This window comes from Haematobia irritans, chromosome 5, assembly GCF_050003625.1.
Source record: "Haematobia irritans isolate KBUSLIRL chromosome 5, ASM5000362v1, whole genome shotgun sequence".
In the NCBI taxonomy this organism is placed as follows: Eukaryota; Metazoa; Arthropoda; class Insecta; order Diptera; family Muscidae; genus Haematobia; species Haematobia irritans.
In genome coordinates, this window is record NC_134401.1 from 67,590,975 (window position 1) to 67,600,943 (window position 9,969).

The window sequence follows — 9,969 nt, forward strand, 5'->3', positions numbered from 1 at the left end:
CCAAGTTTCGACATAGCCTTCCAGATGTTTCATCACTTCATTATGCTTCTTTGGCGATTTGCTTTCCAAGTTGACTATTGCTTCGGCAGGAGTACATTTGCCAATATCCGAAAATTTTCCAATTTGCTCTTGATGGTCAGATAAATTCAAAACTCGAACTGGTATAAGTCCCTCTTCATTTGTTGTTACCAGGACATTTGCTATCAAGATGTTGTTGTTTTTATTTTCTGCTGGTTCAACAACCCACAATTTGCCGACTTCACAATCTTCATTCATAGAAACCCATATAATTGCTTCGGCATTTGGTGGTATTGACTCTTGCTGGCTCATTGTCAAACATCTGACAGGTGTATTCTCACTGTAGCCCACGTTTACCGGTATTTCGATATCGCACCAGGTCATTACACGGCGCTTCATATCCAAGTTGAGACCAAAAGCAATCATAAAATCCGCTCCAATTATAACTTCGTCCACTATATCGGCCACAATTAATTCATAATTAACGGATTTGTTTGCAATGGTTAACTTTACAGGAACCTTTCCATATACAGTTGCGAGTTCATCTGTAGCCGTACGTAGACTGACTCCAATTAGTGGTGTAACTTTTTCTCTTACTAAATCGGATCTAATAATAGATTTCGATGCACCAGTATCCAACGTCAAAGTTCGCTTGTATCCATTAATACCACCCGCAATAGTCAAATTGTTATTTTTCTGTTGAACTATTGCTATAGAGATTGTGGGGCCATCACATGTGGGAGCCAGCTCTTGCCCCGCTGAACTAGCTCGATTTAGTTTAAATGTGAATCACTGGACTGTGGGTTCACCCACATATGGCTATTGTTTGGTGGTGAAGGCGATTTCGATCTTGATCGCTTACGACGTGCTTTACATTCACGAGCAAGATGTCCAGGCTTATCACAGTTATAGCACTTTATTCTGGATTTAGTTGTCTCCTGCTTCATTTCTTGCATTACCTGCTTAACTGCTTCTTTCATTGAGTCAATCACGGAATTTGATTCATCTTGCTCGGTCTCCACTCTGCGTACCTTGTGAATTTGAGGTCGTGCCAACAATCTCGCAGTTTCTTGTGCAAGTGCAAATGTTACTGTTTCTGCGAATGTAGCCTTTTGTGACGCATATGTTGCACATTTTATATCAGGGTCTCTAATTCCATTCACAAAGCTCTCGATCTTGATGCGGTCCACAAGTGGATGACTTTCTCCCGGATATGTCAAAAGCACCAACCGCTCAACATCTGCTGCAAAGTCTTGTAGAGTCTCATTTGACTTCTGGACTCTTCCTCTTAATTCTATTCTGAAGATGTCTTGCTTATGTTCTCCGCCGTACTTACGTTGAAGTGCCGCTATTACTTCATTATAATTATTTCTAGAGACAGCGGGAATGCTTTGTATCACATCAGCGGCATTGCCCTTTAATGCCAATAGAAGTTCAATTGCTTTGTCATTGTCGTTCCACAAATTTCTACAAGCAACCATTTCGAATTGGAATTTGAAGACATCAAATGAAGTTGAGCCATCGAAAACAGGAGGTTTGGTTTTCGAGCCCTCGATAACGCGCACTGATCCACCTTTAATTTCCAGCTCTGACATTTTTCTTTCAAAGCTGATTAAACTTCATTGTAGATTTTTTCCGTTATTTCACTTCCGACACCAATTGTTACGTTTTTATATTGAGGCGTATTTAATTACCCGATAATTAAAACACAGTTCTTTTCAAATATCGACAATCTACAATTTATTTGTTTAACTGATTGGTTTCACTTATTTGCTCTACGATGTGTACTGTATAAACTTTAGCTTACGACTGACTTCACTGCTCTCTCCGCTAGGGGTTTATATACCGAGATATGACGATTTCGAATGTTCTCGCTAATTGGCCTACAACCTTCGAGATTAAGCTACTACCTTGGGGATGTCGCACGGCGACATTGCACATATTTATCGACTTAGGTTAGGTTAGGTTATGTGGCAGCCCGATGTATCAGGCTCACTTAGACTATTCAGTCCATTGTGATACCACATTAGTGAACTTCTCTCTTATCACTGAGTGCTGTCCGATTCCATGTTAAGCTCAATGATAAGGGACCTCCTTTTTATAGCCGAGTCCGAACGGCGTTCCACATTGCAGTGAAACCACTTAGAGAAGCTTGAAACCCTCAGAAATGTCACCAGCATTACTGAGGTGGGATAATCCACCGCTGAAAAACTTTTTGGTGTTCGGTCGTTGCAGGAATCGATCCCACGACCTTGTGTATGCAAGGCGGGCATGCTAACCATTGCACCACGGTGGCTCCCATTTATCGACTTATGTTCATTGTCTCGGCTATGTAGAACTTTCTATGGGGCGTTATTTTACAGGTTATATGGCACACATACTTTTAGGCTTATTCTTATCTTGGCTAGTGCATTCTGGTCATATTACCGATAATTATAACAGTAAAACAAAAGGTGTTACTTTTACAATGAACGATTGGAAAAACTAAGAACACAAAAGATGTCTAGAAAAGTAGTAGAAAATAAAGAAATGACTCTAACAAGTTATGACGTAATTTTATCGTTACAATTCGAAATTTAAATTAACGGAAACTAATTTAAATATACTTAAATCTAGAAATATCAAATTCGTAACAATATTTAATTTCAGAGTAACCCCAAATGAATTTCGATAACTGTTTAACCTCAGCGTACAGTTTAATAGAGAATTGGTAAGTTTTATGTTAAAACTTTGGCTTTCTTTTAAGAAGAATATTTATTGTATGAAATCTTATTCACGCACGATATTTTTTGGTAGGACTCACGCTCACGAAAAGGAAATTCACGACTCACGCGTGAGTCACGAAAATTTTCGTGAGTTACGACAATTTCGTGTCACGTGCACAACTCTAGTTAATATATTACATTAATTCTCTAATTGTTTCAGATACAAACTTTATGAGGTACGTTTATCTAAGAAAAGTTGAATTTCTTAGACCATTTAATAAAATGTCCCCAAATATGGTAAGTTCCAAGCTAATTTAAAGAGCTAAAAAATTATATTTTATTACATGTTAATTTTGAACAATTTTCATTATTCCTTCCATTTTTTTCAGCAATTTATGTGAAAAATATACTTACGATGAATAAAAAAACTAAGGAATAGTCAAAATGTCAAAAAAGCGAGTGTTAAATCACCATGATTTATTGTTTTTTCTTATGTTTGTTTGTTTCAAATAGTATACATGAATTCAAATTACCAATCATTTATTTATTTTAATTCAACATGAAAATTGTTTGAAATTACTTTGAATTCAAGTCTTGATATTGAATCTCTATTTTTTGTATCTCATACTGGCATCCCTACTACCAATATCGTAAATGTCATTCTTGATTCTCTACTTACAATATTTTCGTTTTTGTTGTTGGGGCAACATCACTTTGGGGCAACGATCAACATATACATAATGTAAACACAAGCTGACATACATACATATGTACATATATTATAACTGTCTCTTCTTTTTGTATTATTAGAAGTTTGAAGTTTGGCAAATAATAAATTATTATTGAAAAGTGTTGAAAGTGAAACGATCGTGTTTTATTACAGTGGAATAAAAAGTGTGTTGAAGACATTGTTCACATAGAGACATTCTATGTAGTTGGAGCAAATTATAAATGAATCGAGACAGTGAAAATAATATGGAAATTATTTTAAAATTGGTTAAATATTGAGCCAGTCAGTTGTGGTAAGAAAGAGACATTAACTTATTGGAAAGTGACATATCTGTGGGTCAAACAACAAGTAAAGTAAAGAAAACATTTGTGACGTAAAAATAAACTATAAGGGAAATTATTAAAGTGAACTGAACCACATTTCTAGAACCTTTAAAGATTTCTTTAGACATTTTTAATACAAATCAAGTGTAGTGTGGCAATTCATAGTGTTCCATAATAAAATTAAATTTTTGGAAAACGTGAAAGTTGGCTCGATTACCTGTGGTGTTTCAAAGAGTAAATATATGCAAGTTGTGTGCTCCCAGAAATTGTTGATGCTTGTAAGTTGGAACTTGGCCCAAATACAAGGTAACGTTTTCTTTCATTATTACTACAATTTGCATACCCAAACCGAACCATTGGGTACGGAATTTGTCCCATCGCATATTGGACAAATTCCAGGGCTGTCAAAACAGGCAGTCCTCAAACATTGGCGACCGTGACAGGACAATTATTCAGTGGCATTGGACCCTTTTTAAATATTCTTAATTTACTAAAATTCAATAGCGAGTGTCTCAATACCACGAAAAAGCATTTTTTACAATTCGTGTGGTTACATAATAGCTAAGAACACATTATTGGAATACATTTGTTTTTGCCCCTGGAAATTTTACACCATTTTTAAATTGCATTCTGTAATATTTTGTGCCGCGAATAAAATCATTTATGTTATTGGCCCACATCGAATTTCCACCATTTTCTTAATTTTGATTTTTCACATATTGGATTGTTGTTGGAATTTCAAAGGGCAATCACATCGCATACATTGCAATCCTCACATAGGAAATAAATTGCCTCGGTGAATTTTTTACAACAACATTCAAATTATCAACCATATTATATTGATTCTGTCTCAAAATTTAAATTTATTGGGAAGTAAATTTTCGGAGTTTTTGTATAAATAATTTTGAAACAAAAAATATACAATGCCAAACAGTGAAGAGATTACACAGCCAAGCCCATCGCTTGAAGAATTAAAACAGCGTCGTGCCTCATCGAAAGGTAGTATGACCCGGATCAAAAATGTTGTTGAAGGGAAAAATACATTGTCTCATACTGAATTAGAATGTCGATTGGGCATTATTGAGTCATACTACAAACAGGCTTCGTATTATCAGAACCAAATTGAAAGGCTGTCTCCTCTAGACGATGGTAGGGCTGATATAGACGAACTTTACATCACTATTAAGACTAAACTTTTAGATCTCATTGGTAGTGGCAGGCGGCATAGTATTACTGAACAATCTTTTTCTGTCCCTCAACACTCATCAAGTCGTCTTCCTAGCTTGAAACTTCCTAAGTTTGATGGAAAGTATTTAGAATACAAAAATTTCATAAATACTTTCAACAATTTAGTCCATAAAGACCCAAATATTCCAGTGACGGAAAAATTCAACCACTTGCTTTCGTGCCTCAGTGGTGAGGCCTTATCAACAATTAAAGCGTTTCAAGTCACAGATGAAAATTATCAAAGTGCCCTCGATAGACTAAAAGAGAGGTACGATAATGACACACTGATATTTTTGGAAAATGTGACATCAATGTTTGAAATTTCTAAATCAAGTAAACCTGTCCCAAAGCAATTAAGAAATATTGTAGACACTATATCAGCCCTTTATAGTTCTTTAAAATCACTTGGCCCATATGAACAAATTTGTGACGCATTCATAATTCATTTGGCGATGAGCAAAGTTGACCCTGAAACAAAACAGAAATGGGATGAGTTTATTGATTACATAAAATTACCTTCGTGGACTGATTGCTGCTCTAAGTTGGACAGACGTTGTCAACAAATCGATGCACAGTGCCGAAGAACATCCAAACAACAAAACCCATCTACCTCATCGAATTATTCGCATAATAATCAACCATCGAAGCAGCACTCATTGCTGGCGAAAAATATGGCTCAAGAAATAATTTGCAATCATTGCTCAAAATCTGGTCATTTTATAATAACTTGTCAACGATTCATTGTTTTGACTCCAAATCAACGAATGGAGCAAGCAAAGCAACAGAAACTTTGTCTCAACTGTCTGGCAAAGGGACACATGTATATGCAGTGTCCATCTCGATATTCATGCAGATTTTGTAAACAAAAACATCACTCGCTTTTACATAAGCAAGAGGAGCAAGAAGAAACTCCGACTACGTCATCTGCCTCAACTCACGGTACATTTCGACAAAATTCTGACTCACAAATAAGTAATGTTATTTTAGCGACTGCTTTGGTTTTAATTCGAGATTCTGAGGGGAATTTTAGAATGGGGAGAGCACTTCTGGATTCTTGCTCTCAAGTGAATTTCATAACGGAACCTTTCTCAAATTCACTCAATTTACGGAAATCGAAAAATACTATAGATATTTTGGGAATTGGTGCTTCTGGTGTAAAAGTGTCATACAGAACGCAAAGTACTGTCCGATCTCGATTAAATAATTTCGAATTGTCCCTCGATTTCTTAATTTCCCCAAAGATAACTGGCTATCATCCTAATGAGAATTTATCGATAACTGATTTCAATCTACCCAACAACATAGAATTAGCTGACCCTGAATTTCATCGTAGGCGTGGTATCGATATGTTACTTGGCGCCGAGTCATTTTTCTCACTTCTTTCTGTAGGTCAAATTCGTCTTGGAGAGAATTTACCAACTTTACAGAATACACTTTTAGGGTGGATTGTTTCCGGAAGATACACAAGTAATCGTTTAAATCGACCCTCAAAAACAAGTTATGTTGCCTCGGGGGATGTATTTTCGAAAATCAATAATAATGTCGAAATGTTACGGAAATTAGAATCTGTTGAAGGCAAACGCCAACCATTTTCATTGGAACAACAAGAATGCGAAAATCATTTCGTTAAAAATGTATCGGTAAAAAATGATAGAAAAATTATAGTGAGATTGTCTCTTAAGGAAGATCCAATAGTTCTTGGGGATTCAAGGGACATAGCTCTTCGTCGTTTTCTTTCTATTGAACGAAAATTAAATAAAAATTTTGAATTGAAAGAACAATACTCAAGGTTTATGAAAGAATATGAAGAGCTAGGACACATGTCTCCAGTAGACGAAAATGCGATTTCTCATCCAAATTATTACATTCCCCATCATTGTGTTTTACGACGTCAAAGTGTCTCGACCAAACTTCGTGTGGTTTTTGATGCATCGTGCAAATCTTCATCTCAATTGTCTCTCAACGATATCATGATGGTTGGGCCCACAATTCAAAATCAGTTACTCATAACTTTATTGCGCTTCGGCAGGTATTGGTCCATCCTGATGATCGACATTTGCAACTGATTTTATGGCGTGATAATTCTACCAATCCGATTAAAACATATACCCTGAATACTGTCACATATGGAACAGCATCAGCCCCATATTTAGCCATACGAAGTCTTCATTATGCCGCCGAACAGTTTCCGAATACTCACGAATGTGGAAAGGCTGTTGTCACAAAGGATTTCTATGTTGATGACATGATTACTGGTGCTGATGATTTGCATATATTGCAACTCATCAAAAAGGAAGTAACAGAAATATTGACTCATTCAAATTTCTCTCTCTCACAATGGCATAGTAACTGTCCCAATTTAAACTTGACTGATACTGGTATAAAAGAGGTTCGAATTGATGATGATTCTACTAGTACATTAGGAATATCGTGGTACACCTCAGATGATACTTTCCGCTTTGAATTTCGTCCATCAAAATCGTATTCGCATAATACGAATAGAACGATTCTGTCTCTTACATCTACGCTTTTTGATCCGATGGGCTTACTCAGTCTTCTAATAATTAAATCAAAAATTTTGCTACAAAAACTTTCGATTTTAAAATGCGATTGGGATGAATCTGTTCCTCAAGAAATTGATACAGCTTGGACTAATATTTTGGCCGATTACCATAAGCTGCCCCAATTAAAAATTTCTCGATTCATTCGTTTAACAAATTTGATTGATCTACAAGTACATGGATTTGGAGATGCCTCGACTAAAGCTTATGGTTTTTGTCTCTATTTCCGCTGCGTCGATTCATTCGGCAATATTGTTACAAAACTAGTAGCATCAAAATCTAGAGTTGCCCCACTAAAAACAAGATCTTTGCCCCGGTTAGAATTGTGCGCATCACATTTACTTGCAATTTTTTGGAATCAACTAAAAGATCATTTCAATTTTTCGATTTCAACAATAAATTTTTGGTCTGACTCGCAAATAACATTACATTGGATCAGAACTCATTCATCAACTTTATCAACTTTCGTCGGTAATAGAGTTTCTGAAATCCAAAATTTATCAAATGATATATATTGGCGATATATACCTACAGACAAAAATCCTGCAGACTTAGTGTCACGAGGTTGCTCAGTTATCGAACTGGAGAATTCTAATTGGTTTTATGGCCCATCGTTTCTACGATCTTCCGAATCTGAATGGCCACCGTTTGATGGTCCGAATGTCAGCGAAGAAGAAATGACGATAGAAAAAAGGAAAACAATTTTACTCGCGCAACAAGAAGATATGCCATATATAGTTCAAGCGGTTCACAAATTTAGCAACTATTTGAAATGCCTCAGAATTTTCTCATATATTTTCCGATTTCAGTCGAAAAAACTTAGAAACTGCCTCACTATATCTCCTGATGAACTGAATCATTCACTTCACCGGATTATTTGGGCGATTCAACAGTATTATTTTTCGAATGAAATTAAACAAATAAACAATTCTGGGACTTTACCCAACCATTTATCGTCTTTGCCTCTCTTCATACAAGAAGTTGATGGAGTCGAATTAGTTCGTGTTGGAGGTCGACTTCTAAATTCCGACTTACCTGAAGATATGAAGTTTACATTCCTCCTGCCTAAATGTGACCCATTCGTTAAAGTCATGGTAAACCATTTTCACCAATCAAATTACCACGCCGGCCCTAGAGCTCTGGTGTCATTAATACAACAACAATTTTGGATCATCAATTGTCGCTCGTTAGCAAAACAAGTAGTTTATTACTGCATACATTGCACTCGATATAAGCCAAAGCTTTTGACTCAGGTGATGGGAAATTTGCCAAAGGATCGTGTATCTGGCTCTCGTCCATTCCAGGTTGTTGGTGTTGACTTCGCTGGCCCGATTGCAACGTATCTCAGAATTAGAGGGAAGACGCCCTACAAATCGTGTATAGCTGTTTTTGTATGCTTTACGACAAAAGCTGTCCACCTGGAAGCTGTTTCCGACCTTTCGAGTGATGCTTTCATAGCAGCTCTCAAGCGGTTTATTGGTCGAAGAGGTCACAAACGATAATGCCACAAACTTCATTGGTGCTGAGTCTAAATTAAAGGAATTCCACAAACAATTTCACTTAGAGGAAACAAAATCCAAAATTGAATCATTTTCTGCCTCAAACCATATTCAATATGTATTTATCCCACCCAGAGCACCTCATTTTGGCGGTTTATGGGAGGCGGCGGTCAAATCGGCGAAAAGTCACTTAATTCGCACTCTTCCAAATGCACGTCTCACATTTGAGGAATTATCCACAGCTTTAGTGGAAATAGAGGCCATTATGAATTCTCGCCCAATTTCTCCAGCTTCAACTGACCCCAATGATCTTCAAGCCCTTACACCGGGACATTTTTTAATTGGTTGTCCTTTACTCAGTTTACCAAAAAAAACAAATTTTGACTCAGATATCTCTCATTTGCAATTATGGCAAAGAATTTCTGCAGTGAAATCCCATTTCTTGCGCAGGTGGCATAAAGAATATTTGGCTCAACTTCAACATCGTCATAAATGGCAAACCCCGCAGCAAGAGCTAAATGTCAATGATATGGTAATCGTCCATGAAGATAATGTCCCACCGATGAAATGGATCACTGGCCGTGTAACAAACATTGTCCCAGGTGCCGATGGTTATGCTAGAGTTGCTGTGCGGACTCCAACTAATCTACTTAGACGTCCGGTGGCAAAGTTGGCAAAATTACCAATTGATTGAAACCAAGGGTTTCAATGGGGCCCGGCATGTTAAATCACCATGATTTATTGTTTTTTCTTATATTTGTTTGTTTCAAATAGTATACATGAATTCCAATTACCAATCATTTATTTATTTTAATTCAACATGAAAATTGTTTGAAATTACTTTGAATTCAAGTCTTGATATTGAATCTCTATTTTTTGTATCTCATACTGGCATCCCTACTACCA

The 9,969-nt window shown here is 36.5% G+C and overlaps 1 protein-coding gene across 1 annotated transcript; it reads left to right on the top strand.

Moving 5' to 3' along the window:
• Positions 1-4,699: 4,699 nt before the first annotated feature.
• Positions 4,700-9,757, top strand: LOC142239775 (uncharacterized). Its single transcript, XM_075311546.1, has 4 exons — positions 4,700-6,728; positions 6,804-6,979; positions 7,033-9,035; positions 9,199-9,757. The coding sequence occupies exons 1-4, from the start codon at positions 4,700-4,702 to the stop codon at positions 9,755-9,757; spliced, it is 4,767 nt and encodes a 1,588-aa protein (XP_075167661.1).
• Positions 9,758-9,969: the final 212 nt, after the last annotated feature.

Coding starts and splice junctions, on each gene's coding strand:
- LOC142239775 (XM_075311546.1), top strand. CDS start 4,700: ATGCCAAACAGTGAAGAGATTACACAGCCAAGCCCATCGCTTGAAGAA. Junction 6,980..7,032: donor CTCTCAACGATATCATGATG/GTTGGGCCCACA, acceptor GCGCTTCGGCAG/GTATTGGTCCATCCTGATGA. Junction 9,036..9,198: donor TTCATAGCAGCTCTCAAGCG/GTTTATTGGTCG, acceptor TATCCCACCCAG/AGCACCTCATTTTGGCGGTT.